Source organism: Xenopus laevis, chromosome 9_10L, assembly GCF_017654675.1.
Source record: "Xenopus laevis strain J_2021 chromosome 9_10L, Xenopus_laevis_v10.1, whole genome shotgun sequence".
NCBI lineage: Eukaryota > Metazoa > Chordata > Amphibia > Anura > Pipidae > Xenopus > Xenopus laevis.
Window position 1 is genome coordinate 132,827,113 of NC_054387.1, and position 21,684 is coordinate 132,848,796.

Here is a 21,684-nt window from a genome sequence, read left to right on the forward strand (position 1 = left end):
TTGCTACCCTTGGGCTGTCGCAGAATTACAACTCCCACTTCTGCTGTAGATCAGCAATATCAAGACGACCAAGGCCATCCCTGACGTCACTATTCCAATGCAATTTATGCTAGCCGACCATTTGTGGGCCACGACTTCTCCTCTGAGGCTAGCAGCCCCATGAAAAACATAGAGATGAAGCATGCTTACATGGGGCCAAATCTACAGCTGCAATACAATAATATATCTAGAACTTTACTTAACCCCACAGCAAAAACTTATTAGGCCCCATAAACTCTCGGTTGCTGAGCTTTTTCACAAACACATAATGACAATGCACATTAGCCATTGCTTGTTGGCCCTCATACAGACTAGTTATCCAACAGCCAGGGCTTGATCACCATAAATGCCGCCAGGCCTACACACGCCCTTGGAAATATCTAAAGGTGGCCATACACATGCAGATTTAAGCTCCCAATTCAGGCCCTACAGTTTATCTGCTTCTGTATGGGGCCCTCCGATGGGCCCACCCAAACAATACCTGGCCCGAAAATCGTCCAAATATCCATAGGGCAGGTTTTATATTCACATCAGATCAAGGACATCATTGGCTCATTGATATGGCCCCCGATCCAACAGCTCATTTTGTTGTACTGTTGTTGTAATCCACACATTTGACCCTAGGGCCAAACAATTACATTAGCCCGATATCACCCATTTTAGGTGGCATATGGGGGGGGGGGGAAGATCAATGTTGCCAAATGAGTGGATCTTATGTACGGCCACCTTAACACATTAAGGGCCCGTTTATTATGTTGTGTATCAAATATTGCTGGGAAAAAACAGTGTACAAAGCTGCTTAACTGGCAAATTTATGAAGGTTTTATGCCGTCTGAAGTCCCGATATGACGTTGTTATTTTACCCTGCTCACGTAATCCATTAAATTGATGTCTTTATGCAATGATACCTTGTGGTGAATCTGAACTCTGTTTTTTAACACTGTGCCCCTAAAGCTGGCCATAGATGCAAAGATCCGATCGTTCAAATCCTCGAACGATCGGACTTCCCCATCTCCCGACCCGCCACTAACCATTTAGATCAAATAAAGTAGAAAAAGAACAGATCAGCCGATGTTCTGCCCCTGACAGCAATCGCACTAAAGTTATGTCCGACAAAAGCTAGCGACTGAAAATCGTACGATCGGCAATACACGCAGAGATATTATCGCCAGCCGACAGAAATTTTTTAACCTGTCCGATGGACCAAACGACCGATCTCCGCCGGACGAAAAATGACGGCACTCTCCACACACGTTCCGAAAATCATACGAATCCTTGATTTGTACGATCAGATCTTTGCCTCTACGGCCATCTTAAGGGTCAACTGTCAAGAGAGATGGGGTCTAGCGGCATTTAGTTTCCAGGTGATTAGGGTGCCACAGGACGATCGACATAATGAAAACAGGTTCTACAGAGTAAGGGAGGGGTCTTGATGAGCCATTCTAGATGAGGGAGGAAAAATGCTGTAAGAGTACAGTAAGTAGGCATTTAATATGCATCGGCTTGTATAAGCTATAATCAGAAGGGTAGGCAGGAGGCAGTCACTGGGGGGTGGAACAAAGGCAACGTCCGCTTTCACTGCAGGAGCCCCTGCCACGATAATATCTCTGTGTATGTGCAGAATCAGTCCGATTCATTCCTACCATCAATGGCTTCACTCACGCCAATGCACATGACTCACTGACACCTTATTAATCCCATTAAACATGAATCATAGAGGGCATGGTCACCTCTCTCTACTATGCAGAATGTTATTTAGATACGACACATCTGGAAACACTATGCTAGGAAGCAAAAAACTCGATGGGGCTCAACCCCCAGAGCATAAGATGGGGCTTTTATAAAGCTATACCGTTATCTAATGTTATACAGGTTCGGCCAATTCTGATCAATCTAAAAATTTAAGATGCAATCACCAAATAGGTAATCGAATGTCAATAAATTCTTCTATTTTATGGGAACATTTACCCAAAACTTTCTACTGTTTGTATGAAATAAGACCCAGAGACATGTCATTCCATGCTGGTAGAGTTTTCTAAAATGACCAGGTTATTACATATACAACACTAATACGGCACGCAAGCCACCAGTGATCCATAATACACGCTGCTCTTTTTTTAAATGCATCCCCAATCATCCCATTAACGTGGACTTCATTTACAATTGCATTGACGTTGGTCTCCCACAGTAATTCCAACATTGACCCACTGCACTGGGTTATTTCTAGAGTTACTAACATCCAAATCTCTTTTGATTTGCAACTATGGATCCATTTCAAAAGAGCAGAGGTCGGATTCAGTAAACTTGACTCATCACTCATTCCTTAAATGGTCCATCGCAACAAGTCTTGTGGAAGGGACTTTGGCTTCTACACGAAGAAGACATCCAATTAGTGAGGCCAACCTGCAAGGCTATGCCCCAGACCTATTTTATTTGTTACTGGATTATCAGACCTGATTAAAGGCAGGCTTTGGCAAGAGATAAAAAGGATTATGGAACCAGTGGATATCTAGGTAAAGGCACAATCTGAAGAGGTGCACTAAAAATCTGGATGTAGGAGGCCAAATCAGTGGAGCAATGGGAACGAAACTGCGAGACACCACTGTATGGAGAGGCTACCGCTCAGCAAATTCAGTGAAACGCTATAATCCGTATGACTGACTTTTATTGATTCTGATATTGGATTTTGGACATCCTCAGCAATATCTGTACATTAGCTATATAACACATCAGTAGGGTATAAATGCCTATCGTGATGCCTTTTCCTTTGGTGTAACCAGCTTAGAGGAACTAACCTGTTGCCAAAAAAGAACTAGAATGCTAAGTGGCAACTCTAATAGGAGCAGCAACAAGGCATGAGCAGATATAAGTGGTTTACTTAAAGGGATACTGTCATGGGAAAAAAAAAATGTTTCAAAATGAATCAGTTAATAGTGCTGCTCCAGCAGAATTCTGCACTGAAATCCATTTCTCAAAAGAGTAAACAGATTTTTTTTATATTCAATTTTGAAATCTGACATGGGACTAGACATATTGTCAATTTCCCAGCTGCCCCTGGTCATGTGACTTGTGCTCTGATAAACTTCAATCACTCTTTACTGCTGTACTGCAAGTTGGAGTGATATCACCCCCTCTCTTTTCCCCTCCCCAGCAGCCAAACAAAAGAACAATGGGAAGGTAACCAGATAGCAGCTCCCTAACACAAGATAACAGCTGTCTGGCAGATCTAAGAACAACATTCAATAGTAAAAACCCATGTCCCACTGAGACACATTCAGTTACATTGAGAAGGAAAAACAGCAGCCTGCCAGAAAGCATTTCTCTCCTAAAGTGCAGGCACAAGTCACATGACTGGGGGCAGCTGGGAAATTGACAAAATGTCTAGCCCCATGTCAGATTTCAAAATTGAATATAAAAAAATCAGTTTGCTCTTTTGAGAAATGGATTTCAGTGCAGATTTCTGCTGGAGCAGCACTATTAACTGATGCGTTTTGAAAAAAACATGTTTTCCAATGACAGGATCCTTTTAAAGGCTTAAAGGGCCATTTACTAAGACAGAAGTGCAAAAGCACACCCCAATAGGGCTCCTTCGGGAGCACTTCTGTCTGGCTGTGCTCAGCACCACTCACTGAATAAACAATTTGGCATGAAGCACAGGGTGCAATGTCGGTGGGGGCATTCCAGTCCTGTCCTTAATGTCCGCCATAGGGTAAGTGAAAGTACAGGGTACCATTGAGCCCACATCTTGCTGACTTGAGCACCTGATTGACCTGTTTTATACGGATTAGAAGCTTGCGTAATGAAAGGGTGAGTTTAAACAGTAATAAAAAGATACATTTAATGCTGCTCTGGGCTTTCTTTCTATTACAGTTATTTGACCTGACTAATATGACTGCTCCAGGCTAATCTGGTTACGTTCCACACTGCTGAATCTATGGGAAAAATAACCCATTTGCGGTGAAGTTCTGACCCAGGCTGACGACAGAAGGACACTGTATGACCTTGCCAAATGAAGAAATCACCCCCCGCCCCCCATCTGGAATATCCGCTGAAAACCAACGCAACGTGTGCAAACTGGCTGACGAAGAAACCTTGGCTGGAAGGCGTCCGGCCTGAGCTTGTACAGCAAATATTAACGTGGTCGCTCGTCTATTAAAATCCTGAGAGCTTTTGCTGAAATTAGCATTTTGATTCTTAATGCTACATGGTGCCAAGCTCTCGCCGGCTAGTGAAACGGAAAAGTGCGGCTGTCACACATATATATATATATATATATCACAACTGAGAATGACTAAAACACCAGAGCCAAGGGTTTAATGTAATTGGAAAGAGAGCAATCTCAGAACCCAATAAATTATTTAGCTCCTTCTGCATTGTTAGCTCTTTTTCTGCCATCTTTGCCCCGCCCTGATCTATATTTCAGAAAGGGAGTGATGTCATTGGTGCTAGTGACATCACAGGCATGCTAGGAATTATAACCACAGAGATCAGGGCACAATGCAATTCTATACCGGCTTCTAGTCCTGTGACACTTAATGTTTCCATCGTTTACTAGGCACATCCGGACGTATTTAATATTTCATATACCTCCACAGCCCCCTCCCTAATGGGGCTACATTAATGGAGAGCTCGTCCTGCAAATAATGGCATGCATCATGCATGAAGATTATGTTGCTTGAAACTCTGTTTCAGCTCTATATAACACAACAGCACAGGAATCACTGCTAAACCCAGAATGCAGATATGGCCCAGTGCATATAAATCAGCTTGCCCCCCTAATAATATGCACTCTTACATGTAAGTGGTGGGAGATACTCCTTACTGTCAAGTACATACAATTTTGCCTTGATACCCACCATGAGCAGGCATCGCTAAGGCACCCGCAGTGACATCATCAGCTAGGATTAAGTCATATACGATCGTATTAGAATGGCAAGAAGTGAAATATGGAACTTATACATCAAATACATAACCGGTTGGATATATTCACTAGCCCCTCAATATCCGTGATGATGTCACAATGGTTATTCCAGGAATGCCTGTTACCGGGTGTAGTGTTTATAGCGTTGTGCATAGGGTGAAAAGATGTTGTGCTTATTCCGTTTATGGGAGTGGGCGCCAAAATATGCCGGCTGAAAAGGTAAAAAAGCGTGTCCCTAATTAAGTGACATTAGGAGATTGCCTTTAATTACATAAAATCCATCCCTGGATGTGGCTGCACCACAACAAAGAGACCTGGGGAGATCTCCTGGGAATAGAGTCTGCTTCTTGCTAATCTAAACCCACCTGCTTCTGTACAAAACTCCCAGGCAGCAGAACAAAGAGCCATTAAAATGATAAGCCATAGCAGTTACATGCACAGCACCGTGACCAATTGCACAGTCAATGCACAGCTTCCCAATGAATCTTCGGAAGCTTTTAGAGCTATCACTTCAACGCTATCATCTTCATCCTTTGCATTGCTTTTCTCTACCCTATGCCTGTGTCCCATCTATCTGCATTCTGTTACAGCACTGCAGCAAGCTATACGTCTCGGCAAGGCTGATCTTCAGCTCACAGCCAGCGCTGGAACACTGGAAGGGGGTTACTAATTCATCATCAGCTGGAGCTGAACTACAACACAATCCTAATGGTAGCCACAAGCTCAGGGCCACCAATTATGGATGAATGTCTTATTACAGAGCTGACATTTGCATACCAGCAGCACTTCAACAGCAATCAAGCTACAAATCCCAGCATGCACCTGTCCTGCAGTATCACTATAATAGCCAATCCCTAGCAACTCACCTTTTGTGGCTGAACCAGATCATGTGACGTATAAGAAGTCTACCTGATTATGCAAATGATCTTATTTCAAGTCCCAGCAGACCCTTCTATCCCTTTTGTCAATTAATTTATTAATATTAAAGTCATATTTCAGGCTTCTGCAAACGTTAAAGGCCTGACTACTCAGGATAAAGTGCTCATTGGTATCTCCCCTGCCTGATAACACATGCCAGGAGGGTGGTAATATAATGAGGCTGAACTTGCACCGAATTAATCAAAATTATTATAAATTTGTTAAAGGGCAGAATGGAAAGAAAAAGAAATAGAAACAGAAGAGTGGGGGAATAAAATTAGAAAGGAATAAAAGTAAAGGTGCACTGCCTTCAAACAGAACACCACACATCGTTTTGTTCAATTTCTCCTGTTTCCCAGTAGCAGCTGAGTCAGCCTAGTCACTGACTAAACTCTTAGAATTAAATAGATTAATTGCTGGCATTTCTCTTACGATTAATTCTAATCAGTTACAGATCAGCTCCTATGATTTAATAGATTAGTTGCTGGAAAGCTTCAAGCCAGGGAGCATGCTCAGTACATCTGGTCACCGATACCAGGGAGCATGTTCAGTACATCTGGTCACCGATACCAGGGAGCATGCTCAGTACGTCTGGTCACTGATACCAGGGAGCATGCTCAGTACGTCTGGTCACTGATACCAGGGAGCATGCTCAGTACGTCTGGTCACCGATACCAGGGAGCATGCTCAGTACGTCTGGTCACCGATACCAGGGAGCATGCTCAGTACGTCTGGTCACTGATACCAGGGAGCATGCTCAGTACGTCTGGTCACCGATTTCTTTTCTGCACTATTATAGTCTGTTGCAGACAAGGAGTTAGAGTATGATACAATAGCTGCTGGAAAGCTACAGGTCAGGGATGACAGTCAGTAACCTGGCCACCTATACTCCTACAATATATTATCTGCTGGAAAGCTTTGAGTCAGAGAGTATGCTCAGTTAGGACTAAAGCATTTGATTCTGAGAAACAATAGTGATTATACTTATTAAACTTGAAATGGGAACCATAAAAGGGGGAAGAATAAATAAATTAAGGAAGCAGAAAAGAATTACAGGAGGTATAGTGCAAGGAAAGAAGGACTGGAATGAGGTGGAAAAAAGGGTTAGAAGGGGTTAGACGAGAGAAGGAAATCAGAGAATCAAGGGTGGAATGAAGGGGCAAGTGCAAGAAAACTGGCAATGAAATGAATGTAAAAATCATGGAGGGTGGCAGAAAGGGAAGAAGGGAAACGAGTGTGAAAGAGAGGTAGGAATGAAGCAAGAATGGCAGGTAGAGGCAAGGAAGAAAGGAAATAAGGAGGTAGAAAATGATGAAGGAAGATCAGATGTAAGGAAGAGGACGAGAAGAAAAAAATATAAATATTAAGAACAAAGGAAGAGCTGGTGAAGGGAAAGAAGAAATAAAAAGAAGTATTGGAGTGGCAGCATTGAAGGAAGTAAGATGTATTCATCAAAGTATAATAGAAGAAAAGAAGGAATAATGGTAAGGAGAAGAAAAAGGTGAAAGCAGGAAAAAATGTAGGGTAGAACAATGGATTAAGAGAATGAGTAGGGCTTTATTGGAAGAAGGAATGAATGGGTATAAGGAAAGAGACAAGGTCCTATGTGAGATGGAAGGTAGAGAAGACACAAGACCCAAAATATTGAATGGAAACAAGGGAAGGAGTAGGGAATAAAGTAAGTATGGAAGTGACGAGAAGTTAATAATGGGTAGGGAAAATAGAAAGAGGTAGAGGAGGAGAGGGATAGTATAATATCAATACTAGCTAAGTAGAAACTGAACATAAAAGAAGGACCCGGCTGCTGGGGTAGATGACAAGGGTACATTGTTACTGTAAGAACAGGGAGCTGCCTCTATCTCAGCCACTTTACGGCTCCTCTTTGTAATCCCATCAAAAGGAGAACCAAGTGCCCCACCCAATGTTTTTTAATCAATAGCAAGAGGTTGAGAAGCCACTAAAGCCTTGACTAATGCAGTGTTAATAACCAGAACCCCCACACCAAGTACTGATCAATATCCAAGTGCCTGTCTTCCGCCATTGGCAGCTGGTGAATTTAATATTCTGATCACTATAAACCACAGCCGATCAATAATCAATGGAATGACACTATGTGCACTGCAAACACTTGGGCACCCATGTGACCTCTCATTATGATTAACTCCTTACGTGACCAACGGTCAATAAACATTGCTTTCATTTCTGGCACATAGATGGTTTCATGATGCCCCATTTATTGGCTATACTGAAGGGACATGTTATATCAAGAGCACAGATTAAAGCTATTGCATATTTATAAAAGCCTGACACTGGTTGACAGGAGAAGTCAAGAGGTCAAGCTCTGACGACTTTATATGAAGCAGTCCCTGTGGTCCCTAAAGAGTATCTGCAGCAGCTGCCTTGTCAATAGCTATCACATTTAACCTCGAGAGAAGCTTCTAAGGCACCATATTTGTCACCTACATCTGACTTCTCACAAGGCACCAAGATGAACCTCCAAACTGTTTCTGACACCAACCACCAATCCACCAACATTCTCTGATATCCAAAGCCATGACTTATATATTATAAGGAACTATCCTTTACTGTGTGTATTTCCCTTCCCTAACAAAGTGCGATAGGGGTACGGGTATAAAAAAAAAAATAGTTGTACAGCTACAGGCTTGACTAAAGCTCCCCATTGACGTGACGATTCTTCTTGCCGAACGACCGATTTTAGGGAAGTCCGACAATCCTTCGAAATTATCGTGCGGTTAGTGGGATTCAAACGATCGTACATCTTACGATTTTACGGCCGACATCTGTCAGGAAATTGATCGGCCAGGTCAAAAAATCTTTGTGGGTCCCAGTGCAATGTATCTATGTTTGCAGGTCCAAGCAGGCAGCTCCCCTTTGTTTTCCTGCCAAATTGGTCTTTTTAGTTGATGGTAAATTCGATCGTACGATCGTTCCAAGAAAATCGTGGTCTCACGATGAGGGTCTGATCTTTTAAAAATCTCAACATCTATGGCCATCTTAAGACCTCCTGTTAGACAATGTCCATCAATATGTCTAATGAAAAACGTGAGATTATTTGACTTTGTCTTAAAACTTATCATACACTTAAAACTGCCAACTGCCCCTCCTGACCGAATTTTCTTTTAATTTGCCTGTATATGGGCTTTCAGGAAGGCCTACAAAAATAGGCCTGATATCTATCATGCAGGTTTAAAATTCCCATTGGCTGAGGAATGCATTGGCCCATTGATGTTGTCCTCAACCAAGGCATACCTATAGGGCCCAAACTAAATGTCCAGCACAATTTGACCGTCTGGACGGGCAAAGATTTTTAAATACACTTTATGTTCATCTTAACGCATTCTTTATAAAGAATAAGGTAGCCCAAAAACAGAAACATAAAACCTAGGAAGGTGCAGTTGTCCTTTGATTAGTGTAGTTGATAAAGGGGTATTACTAGTTGTAGTATACCAGTAGTTGGAAATGCCCACAGATTGTGATTGGGACTGGAGTAGAAAACTATGAAATGGCAGGCTCAGGCACCCAAGAGAAGTCAACGGGACATTATTCCCTTTAGACATAATCACCCATGTATCTATCTTGCCCCCTATAATAAATATACATAACCAGGGTCAGATTGGTCTGATGGAATACCATGGAATATCCCAGTGGGCCCAGTTGTAGGCCAATTCCCATCAACTTCTCTTTCCATCACAGAACCATGTTCCACTAATAACATTGTTTGCATTTGAATTCAGATGGTTTTTAGAATGGGCCCTGGAAGTCAGGCTCCGTGTTGGCCCTTAGTAAGCCTAGTCTGACACTGCATACTACTGTATTATATCAGTAATAATATTGATTGGCTGCTACTTACATTCTAACAGTCCCTTGCACCCTCATATATCACTAGCAGAACATCCCGATACATATTTCTAAACAGTTAACTGCAAAGAGCTAAACAACTGAAAGTTAGATGGAGGTTCCACTATTTATATCTTGCACCAATGACTCCATCCTATGGGCTAATAATAGGCCAGATAAAGAATGATCTTTCCTTGCTGTAGTGACAGCCGGCTTGTAATAAATATATAAATGAACATAAAGCAGCTGAAGCACTGATATTCAACCTTGGACGGCTGAAATCCAAGTCAATACTGCAGCCATGTTGTGCTGCATCACAGATGATGTCATCAGCTTCTGTCGATGACCTAATCCAGAGCTGATCAAATGCTGATGGCACAGTGAGGGTAATCTGATGTTTCAGGATCAGCAATTGCCTATACAGAAAGGAATAGGGGGTTCCTGGAAATAACGGCCCCTGGAAATAAATGCCCCCTCAGAATATGCTCTTCGAACCAATAAGAAACAGGCAGGGTTATGATGAGAGATGATAAAACATGGGGACAGCAATAAAATGCAACCATGGTTGATAAGGGCAAGGTTAACCAATGTCCCACAATGCAATACAGAGGTCATTCAAAGGTTCTCAAAGATCACGTTTTATCAATAAATGAAATAAAAATAAATTGCACACCCCCACACCTGATCAACTGGTAGTTTCAGTTTAGCATTGCTTTCATCCCGAGTGACGTTGGAGGCAGGGTGGGTGAGAGAGGCACCATGGGAACATGACTTGCTTATGTAGGCTTGCAAGGTGTATCTCATCATTAATACATGAGATCTATACAAGTAACTGGGTTATACGGGAGAGAATATGGGGATGGCGCGTGCTCCATTCCATTCTGGGCTCAGACTCAGTGGGTAACGCTGACTGACGGTTTTGCTATCAGATTCTAGGTCTCCGGAACCAAGTGCAGCAGAAGTACTTGCCCTTTATACACAGCCTTCATCACATTTATAGACATTTAAGCTTATCTCATATGCAGAACATCAGCAGCAAAATATGATGGCTCCTTCACTGATTATGAATAAATATTGTATACCCATCACTGATTACCCTTAATTAAATGTATTTTAATAACAGTAACACTCGCCACGTGTGTTTATTTTACTGCATGTTTGCTGGATATCGCTGCTTCCATGACACCTGCAGGCACCTAGGGTTGGGCAGGCTTATGAGGCAAGTCTCACTGATAGCAGCCGACCAACAATTCTATTAATCTTGTAAGAGCTCAATAAATCACGTCACTATCCCCCCCTGAAAGGAAAACTGGCACTTACAAGGTTAACCAACTGGCAAATGCAAACGGCTATCAGTCACAGCTGACTGCCAATCTTTACAAGTGCCCTCGTGCCTCAAACAATGTACAGAAAGCTGTACCTCCCTATGCCGGACACACGGCCATATTGTACAATGCTTGTCATGGAGGCACCCATAAAATATTCATTAAACACGTGTCTACCAATGGTCAGCTCATGCACAATCCCCTCAGCCAACAAGTGTTGAGCATTTCAATTCACTAGGGCTATGGAGTAGCAAAGCTTAATCTGAAACCAATGAATCAATGAAACCATAGAAACTATGGTTCCTCAGGCTGGACTCCCAACTGGTACAAACTGAACATTTCCTAAATGCCTCCTCCTTCATTAGAACCAAACCTCCACCTTGCTGCTATTCACTAGAGAATGAACCAACTGTCATCCGACAGCCGCTTAGAAATGCCCACAGCACAGTAAATGACACAACTGTATAAAGACGGCTTTCTGGCGGCCCATTAAGGCAGACAGGAAACTGAAGACAAAATAGTTGCTTTTTTATCCAATTTAACATAAACTTCAGTCTCTCTAAGTGTCAGCTCTTGCACCTGACTCATTCTTCTATTTGGATCCATAGTAAGCTGGTGCAGTGATCTCCCTCATAGCAGTATCTGTATTCAGTTTCCACAAGATTGGACTCTGAAGGGCTGATGGTTCTCTCATGGGCCCAAGGAGAACTAGTTCAGCACTGCAGATCTCTAGATGGATCAGCCTATAGTTCTGTTTTGGTCTGTATGAGTGTCAGCGGGGCTCAGTTACTCAGTTACTTTCACTAGCAACCACCAAGTTAGGTTGGATGAGCATACTACTACTAGTGTGTATGGGTATGATAAGGACACATGCACTGTCCCATTGCCTCTGGCTATAAAGTAACTCACTGGTCTGTATGAATGTTACTGACACTCTCATCTCCATAGGAATATTACTGAAACTTTTAGATCCATATGAACTTTACTGACACACTTAGGTCTGCATGAATGTTACTGACACTCTCTGGCCGGTATGAATGTTACTGACACTCTCAGGTCTGTATGAATGTTACTGAAACTGTCAGGTCCATATGAATGTTACTGACACTATGAGGTCCATGTGAATGTTACTGAAACTATGAGGTCCATATGAATGTTACTGACACTATGAGGTCCATGTGAATGTTACTGACACTATGAGGTCCGTATGAATGTTACTGACACTATGAGGTCCATATGAATGTTACTGAAACTATGAGGTCCGTATGAATGTTACTGAAACTATGAGGTCCATGTGAATGTTACTGACACTCTCAGGTCCATATGAATGTTACTGACACTCTCAGGTCTGTATGAATATTACTGACACTCTCAGGTCTGTATGAATGTTACTGACACTATGAGGTCCATATGAATGTTACTGACACTATGAGGTCCATATGATTGTTACTGACACTATGAGGTCCATATGAATGTTACTGACACTATGAGGTCCATATGAATGTTACTGACCACTATGAGGTCCATATGAATGTTACTGAAACTATCGAGTCCATGACTGAATGTTACTGAAAACTATGAGGTCCGTATGAATGTTACTGAAACTATGAGGTCCATGTGAATGTTACTGACACTCTCAGGTCCATATGAATGTTACTGACACTATGAGGTCCATATGAATGTTACTGAAACTATGAGGTCCGTATGAATGTTACTGAAACTATGAGGTCCATATGAATGTTACTGACACTCTCAGGTCCGTATGAATGTTACTGACACTATGAGGTCCATATGAATGTTACTGAAACTATGAGGTCCGTATGAATGTTACTGAAACTATGAGGTCCATGTGAATGTTACTGACACTATGAGGTCCATATGAATGTTACTGACACTATGAGGTCCATATGAATGTTACTGAAACTATGAGGTCCGTATGAATGTTACTGACACTATGAGGTCCATATGAATGTTACTGACACTCTCAGGTCCATTATGAATGTTACTGACACTATGAGGTCCATGTGAATGTTACTGACACTCTCAGGTCCATATGAATGTTACTGAAACTATGAGGTCCGTATGAATGTTACTGACACTATGAGGTCCATATGAATGTTACTGACACTATGAGGTCCATATGAATGTTACTGACACTCTCAGGTCCATATGAATGTTACTGAAACTATGAGGTCCGTATGAATGTTACTGACACTATGAGGTCCATATGAATGTTACTGACACTATGAGGTCCATATGAATGTTACTGACACTATGAGGTCCATATGAATGTTACTGACACTATGAGGTCCATATGAATGTTACTGAAACTATGAGGTCCATATGAATGTTACTGACACTATGAGGTCCATATGAATGTTACTGACACTGTGAGGTCCATATGAATGTTACTGACACTCTCAGGTCCGTATGAATGTTACTGACACTCTCAGGTCCATATGAATGTTACTGACACTATGAGGTCCATATGAATGTTACTGACACTCTCAGGTCCGTATGAATGTTACTGACACTATGAGGTCCATATGAATGTTACTGACACTCTCAGGTCCGTATGAATGTTACTGACACTGTGAGGTCCATATGAATGTTACTGACACTATGAGGTCCATATGAATGTTACTGACACTATGAGGTCCATATGAATGTTACTGACACTATGAGGTCCATATGAATGTTACTGACACTATGAGGTCCATATGAATGTTACTGACACTATGAGGTCCATATGAATGTTACTGACACTATGAGGTCCATATGAATGTTACTGACACTATGAGGTCCATATGAATGTTACTGACACTATGAGGTCCATGTGAATGTTACTGACACTATGAGGTCCATATGAATGTTACTGAAACTATGAGGTCCATATGAATGTAGTTATGACACTATGAGGTCCAATGAATTTACTGACACTGTGAGGTCCGTATGAATGTTACTGACACTATGAGGTCCATATGAATGTTACTGACACTCTCAGGTCCGTATGAATGTTACTGACACTGTGAGGTCCATATGAATGTTACTGACACTATGAGGTCCGTATGAATGTTACTGACACTATGAGGTCCATATGAATGTTACTGACACTATGAGGTCCATATGAATGTTACTGACACTCTCAGGTCCGTATGAATGTTACTGACACTATGAGGTCCATATGAATGTTACTGACACTCTCAGGTCTGTATGAATGTTACTGACACTATGAGGCCCATATGAATGTTACTGACACTATGAGGTCCGTATGAATGTTACTGACACTATGAGGTCCGTATGAATGTTACTGACACTATGAGGTCCATATGAATGTTACTGACACTATGAGGTCCGTATGAATGTTACTGACACTATGAGGTCCGTATGAATGTTACTGAAAACTCTCTTTTTCCGTATTAAGGGTTATTTGACCTGTGAGGTCCATATAAATTTGTTACTGACACTATGAGGTCCGTTTGAATGTTACTGACACTATAGGTCCGTATGAATGTTACTGACACTATGAGGTCCATATGAAGGGTTACTGACACTATGAGGTCCGTATGAATGTTACTGAACAAATGAGGTCCTTTATGAATTTTACTGACACCCCTTCTGTCCGTATTAATTTTACTGACACTGTCAGGTCCGTAGAATGTTACTGACACTCTCGGGGTCCGTAGGGAATGTTACTGACACTATGAGGCCCCATATGAATTTTAACTGACACTATGAGGTCCGTATGAATTGTTACTGACACTATGAGGCCCCAAAATTGAATTTTTATGACACTATGAGGTCCGTATGAATGTTACTGACACTCTCAGGTCCATATGAATATTACTGACACTCTCAGGTCCGTATGAATGTTACTGACACTGTCAGTACTTATCAGTTGAGATTACATGGGACACTGGCTGGTCTGTATGAATGATAGAGAGACACATGGGTGGGTATATGTATCAGTACATATCAGTAGGCTTTACACTGGACACTGGCTGGTCTGTACAAATGCTGCTGCTGATAATTCCCACGCTCACATATAGAATGACATTGTGATTCAATCAGTCCCATTTCTATTCTGCAAATCCCATTATCTGCCACATTCACACCTCACTGCACAGGAACCCGTATCCTCCATCCCTATCCCCTCCCCCATCACATCACTCAACTGAGATAGCCAATCCCACGCTGCCTGTACAATCCAGAACCAATCCCATGATACCACTCTGCAATCCACTCTCAGTCTACATGGAACCAATGACATGTTACCTCTCTGCAATCCACTCTCAGGTGGCACATATATATATATAATACACAAAACCCATGAATATCCTGTAAATTATATCCTTATAAACGGTGAGTAGTGATGTCATCAGTTATAAACGGTGAGTTCTGATGTCATTTCTGTCACATGACTCACCGAAACTTGTGTATTATAATAAATAAAGTACCCCCAGTTGTAAAATATGAGGATATTAGAAGTTACCTCGGAGTTCCATGACCTGTATAAAAACACTCGGCCTTCGGCCTCGTACTTTTATATGGTCATGAAACTCCTCGGTAACTTATAATATCCTTATAATTTACAAGAGGGGGTACTTTATTCACTATATATAAACGATGCAGGATCAGCACACTCTTGTGAAGATGAATGAAAGTGTTTTTTAACACAGCATTGTCCAACGTTTCGGTCCCACCTGTGGACCTTTATCAAGCCTGCATCGCTTGTATCATTTTAATTGATCGTGCGACAAAGACAGAGTGAGGACACCCAAGCATATCTCTCTCTCTCTCTCTCTCTCTCTCTGTCTCTCTCTCTCTGTCTCTCTCTCTCTCTCTCTCTCTCTCTCTCCCTCTCTATATATATACACACACACACATATGGCACAGAACCAATCCCACTGTATCACTCTGCAATTCACACTCACCCTGCACAGAAGCAATCCCATAATGCCTCTCTGCAATCTAGACTCAGTTGGCAGAACCCACTCCATGGTACCTCTCTGCAATCCACATTCAGGTGGCACAAAACAAGTCCCATGGTACCTCTCTACACTCCACACTCAGGTGGCATGGAACCAACTCAAAATTAACCTCTCTAAAATCCACACTCAGGAGGCACAAAACAAGTCCCATGGAACCTCTCTACACTCCACACTCAGGTGGCATGAAACCAATCCCATGGTACCTATTTGCAATCCACTCTCAGATGCACAGAACCAACTAAAATGAGCCTCTCTACAATCCACTCTCAGGTGGCACAAAACAAGTCCCATGGTACCTCTCTGCTAGCCACACTCAGGTGGCACAAAACAAGTCCCATGGTACCTCTCTACAATCCACACTAAGGTGGCATGGAACCAATCCCATGGAACCTCTCTACAATCCACATTTAGGTGGCATAGAACCAATCCCATGGTACCTCTCTACAATCCACTCTCAGATGGCATGGAACCAATCCCATGGAACCTCTCTACAATCCACATTTAGGTGGCATGGAACCAATCCCATGGTACCTCTCTACAATCCACTCTCAGATGGCATGGAACCAATCCCATGGAACCTCTCTACAATCCACATTTAGGTGGCATGGAACCAATCCCATGGTACCGTCTCTACAAATCCACATTTAAGTGGATAGAACCAATCCCATGTACCTCTCTACAATCCACTCTCAGATGGCATGGAACCAATCCCATGGAACCTCTCTACAATCCACATTTAGGTGGCATAGAACCAATCCCATGGTACCTCTCTACAATCCACTCTCAGATGGCATGGAACCAATCCCATGGAACCTCTCTACAATCCACATTTAGGTGGCATGGAACCAATCCCATGGTACCTCTCTACAATCCACATTTAAGTGGCATAGAACCAATCCCATGGTACCTCTCTACAATCCACTCTCAGATGGCATGGAACCAATCCCATGGAACCTCTCTACAATCCACATTTAGGTGGCATAGAACCAATCCCATGGTACCTCTCTACAATCCACTCTCAGATGGCATGGAACCAATCCCATGGTACCTCTCTACAATCCACATTTAGGTGGCATGGAACCAATCCCATTGCATTGGCTTCACAACAGATGAAATACATTCAGAATCACACCAACTTCCCTAAACCAAATACTGTGGCCCCTACACATCTCCGGCCTGACCTCTGGAAATCCCACGGGGAACTCCATGAACTAACCAATGGCACAGCCTAAAACAAGCTTCCCTTCTCCCAAAATATCCAAATGTATTGCATTATTATCACCTCTTCCCAGGAACCCTCCCCTCGGTCATGCATCACCCCATTCCTATCTGCCCCCTACAACTTGCAAGGAATATAATGAGCAGCTGGGCATGACACAGACAGAACATGGCTACAGGGGGAGAGAGGCGACACACATGTGGGTAACATGAATATGACATGGTGGGGGGGTGCACATGATCCTTTTTTTACTGAGCCGTGACCCTGCCCCCTCCTGGAAGGCCCAATGCAGTGAATGTGTTAAACCTCAGATCAAGGTAATAATGGGGATACTCATTTGCTTTCTATGATTCTATTGGAAGACAATATGACAATGTATAATGTTGTTATGATGTAGGGGGCCCTGGAACCCCCAAAAAGCTGCACCCAACCCCTCCCCCTTATTGCCATTGCTAATAAACACAGCGAGGAAAATGCTGCACAGAATACTAATGTATTTACCCATAGCCTGGAACCCACTGACTGTTACTCTACTAATCTACTGGCAACCCCCATATATCTATACACACACACACTCACACTCACACACACACACACTCACACTCACACACACACATGCAGCAGGAGCGCAGGCAAATGAATGGGATGAATGGAGTGACGGCTGCACAAACGTATGCACTCATGCAAATTCTAGCCACGCTCCGACGCACCAGCACAAACGCAGCACTCTCACATATGGGCATGAAATGCACAGTGCCGCAGATACACACAGCCGCAACAAAGAATGACACAAGCCACAGGCACACAGTAGCAGCCATCTATAGGGAATACACAACACACACACAGCATTAATGAATGAGACAAGATGGACACACACAGCAGGCAGCCATCTATAGGGAATACACAAAGCAATGCAATGAGGCACTGACACACAGCAGCACTCATCTATAGGCAATGCTCACACACACAGCGGCAATGAATGAAGACACACACATATATACACACAGCAGCAATGGAATACACAATCCCCACTTGGAATGAATGAATGACACAAGACACACACAGCGGCAATAAAATACACAATCTCCACTTGGAATGAATGAATGACACAAGACACAAACAGCGGCAATAAAATACACAATCCCCACTAGGAATGAATGACACAAGACACACACACAGCGGCAATGAAATACACAATCCCCACTAGGAATGAATGAATGACACAAGACACACACACAGCGGCAATGAAATACACAATACCCACTAGGAATGAATGAATGAACAAGACCACCAACGCAGCAATGAAATACACAATCCCCACTAGGAATGAATGAATGACACAAGACACACACACAGCGGCAATGAAATACACAATCCCCACTAGGAATGAATGAATGACACAAGACACACACACAGCGGCAATGAAATACACAATCCCCACTAGGAATGAATGACACAAGACACACACACAGCGGCAATGAAATACACAATCCCCACTAGGAATGAATGACACAAGACACACACACAGCGGCAATGAAATACACAATCCCCACTAGGAATGAATGAATGACACAAGACACCCACAGCAGCAATGAAATACACAATCTCCACTAGGAATGAATGACACAAGACACACACACAGCGGCAATGAAATACATAATCCCCATTAGGAATGAATGACACAAGACACACACAGCAGCAATGAAATACACAATCCCCACTAGGAATGAATGACACAAGACACACACACAGCGGCAATGAAATACACAATCCCCACTAGGAATGAATGACACAAGACACACACACAGCGGCAATGAAATACACAATCCCCACTAGGAATGAATGACACACAGAGATATAGAGAAGAGAGAGAAGCGGCGGCAGTGAGGAGCAGCCCCCAGTACAACACACAGGGGCAGTGATAAATCAGTCACATACAGACCTGCAATGCACCCTTCCCATTCCCCCACTCACACAACCCTCCCCTCCCCCCACTCCACAGGGAAAGGGAAGAATAGTGTGTGGGGGGGGGAAGCAATGGGTTTAGGGGGAGAAAAGATAAAAACGTTGGTGTCCTTACGCTCCTCAGCTCCTGGGTCCGATCCCTCATGCTTCCTGCGTGGAAATTGCACCTCACTCAGTCTCACAGCAGCTCCTCACCTTCTGCTGGCTCCTCTTGCAGGGACCCTCTCCCCCCACCCTCCAGGAAAAATCACGCTGCCCTCCTCTTCCAATCCTCCAACTTGCCCTTCTTCTCCCTCCTCCTCCTCCTCCTCCTCTTTCCTTGTCCTTTTTCTATCAGCCTTTCCCTGGCTGAGCCCCCTGTTCTTGTCCTTCTTCTCTCAGCTCCCCTTACTCTCTCCTTCCCTCCAGGAGACTCCCCCTATTGCTGCAGAGTCCGGGGGAGGGAGGAGGGGAGAGGCGCATGGACTGATGGAGGGATGGAGGGGATGCTGCTCTCTCTTATTGCCCCAGGGCTGAGGCTGCCAGTCAGTGGCTGAGGGGAGCAGGAGGGAGAGGCAACAAGAAGCAGGAGGCACAGGCAGAGACACGGGACGCACGGAGGAGCTGCAGCTGAGAGACGCTCAGAGACGCTCAGAGATGCTCTGGTGCTGCTGGTGCTGATGCAGCAGAGGAGGATGCGGGAGAAAAAGACAGAGGGGACGGGGAGCGGACAGGAGGGGGAAAGGCGCATGCGCAGAGTGCAGAGAAAGCCCGAGGGATCATGGGACTTGTAGTCTCTCCAGGACCGGCTTCTGCAAAGCATATGTACAAGAATAGATCTCTTGATACTATGTATATACAGGGGTGTAACACTATGACAAATATAGCTCAGCAGAAATAGCACATATATATCTGTATCTATATCTGTTTCCATACACTGGTGCATATCTATATAAATAAATGTATCTATTATATACAGCAATCAATGCATGTGCCTTTAATATTCATTTTATCTACCTACCCTGTCTCTATAGCAATTATAATATATATATATGATCAACTATCTGTATATTGTATATTCATGTGAGACAGGGTATAGTAAAATACTCTGCATCTAATATTAATATTATAAATAAACAGTATATATATATATATGATATTGTACAATATAGAAACACACGTCGGAATGATCTCATTTCAACATCAGGGATAGAGGCGCAGATCATATACGTTAGGATTTGCACGAATGACAAAACATGACATCAGCTTATATTTATTTCACATTTATTTGTCATCAAATATAATAATGTCACATAATTAGCATCATGTCTAACACAGATGAAATAAATTAAATGGAAGGAAAGGACTGATTGAATGAATCTTGGTTAAAATCAGCACATGTAAATAAATAAATATATATATATACACATGAAGTGTAGGCGCAGGGCAGATGTTAATGAATTGAGCGGTGGAAGGAGTCATTGTGGGTCCCAGGGAGGACTAATGTGAATAAATAAGCAATTAACAGGAGTGACACAGCAGCTAATGGATCAGGAGTAACAAAATATGCCCAATGGAAGGTAGAGATGTTGGATACTCCCCACCATGTGTCACACTACTGATCCCCTTTCTACTGATAACCCTGGGAATACCAACAGTAAATATATATATATATAGGGTAGATTGGCCTTGGTTGCACAGTTTATGGCTTTACATTGCCTTCCCCTGGCAGATTTATTGCTGGAGATTCACAGGCCTGGGGGGAGAGAGGGGATGGATTCATTTAGAGAAACAAAGAAAAGAAAAGAGACCGTTCCCTGCTCCTCACCCACCCAGAAATTACCCTTTGGGAATCAATCTGGGAGTCAAACCATCATTGTGTAGGAAAGAGAGATTTGCTACTATTGGGAAATGTGTTCAATTCTCTGTGCCGGGACAGAAAAGCAATAAGTGTATTTATGAGACTGGATCATATATATCTTACACTTCTGCTTCCTAGTATAGCGACTACAGTAAAAATCTATATTAATGACTATTCAGGAATGAGGTGTGCATAGAATGCTGCTTTCTACCATTACCCTACTTAAATGATAAGGTTTAAGAAGAGTCACTGAGGGGTTTCTGTGACCTATAAAGGCACAAGGCTGCAGGCTAAGTTATACAGGGAACTCTGAGTATCACTCATGTATTATAAGGGATAATGTACCCCCTACTGTAAATGATAAAGGATATTAGAAGTCACTGAGGGGTTCTGTGACCATATAAAAGACGCAAGGCTGCAGGCTGAGTTATACAGGAATCTGAGTATCACTCATGTATTATAAGGGATAATGTTACCCCCACTTACTGTAAATATAGGATATTAGAAGTCACTGAGGGGTTGTTTCTGTACCATATAAAGGCACAAGGCTGCAGGCTGAGTTATACAGGAACTCTGAGTATCACTCATGTATTATAAGGGATAATGTA

The 21,684-nt window shown here is 42.8% G+C and overlaps 1 protein-coding gene across 1 annotated transcript in view; it reads right to left on the reverse strand.

The window, feature by feature from the left end:
- LOC108703950 (syntaxin-1B) overlaps positions 1 to 19,939 on the reverse strand; it is a 34,396-nt gene extending 14,457 nt beyond the window's left edge. Inside the window, exon 1 of the mRNA XM_018240262.2 lies at positions 19,352 to 19,939. Coding sequence (XP_018095751.1) covers positions 19,352 to 19,381 — 30 coding nt within the window. The 5' untranslated portion in view covers positions 19,382 to 19,939. The remainder of the gene's footprint in view (positions 1 to 19,351) is intronic.
- Positions 19,940 to 21,684: the final 1,745 nt, after the last annotated feature.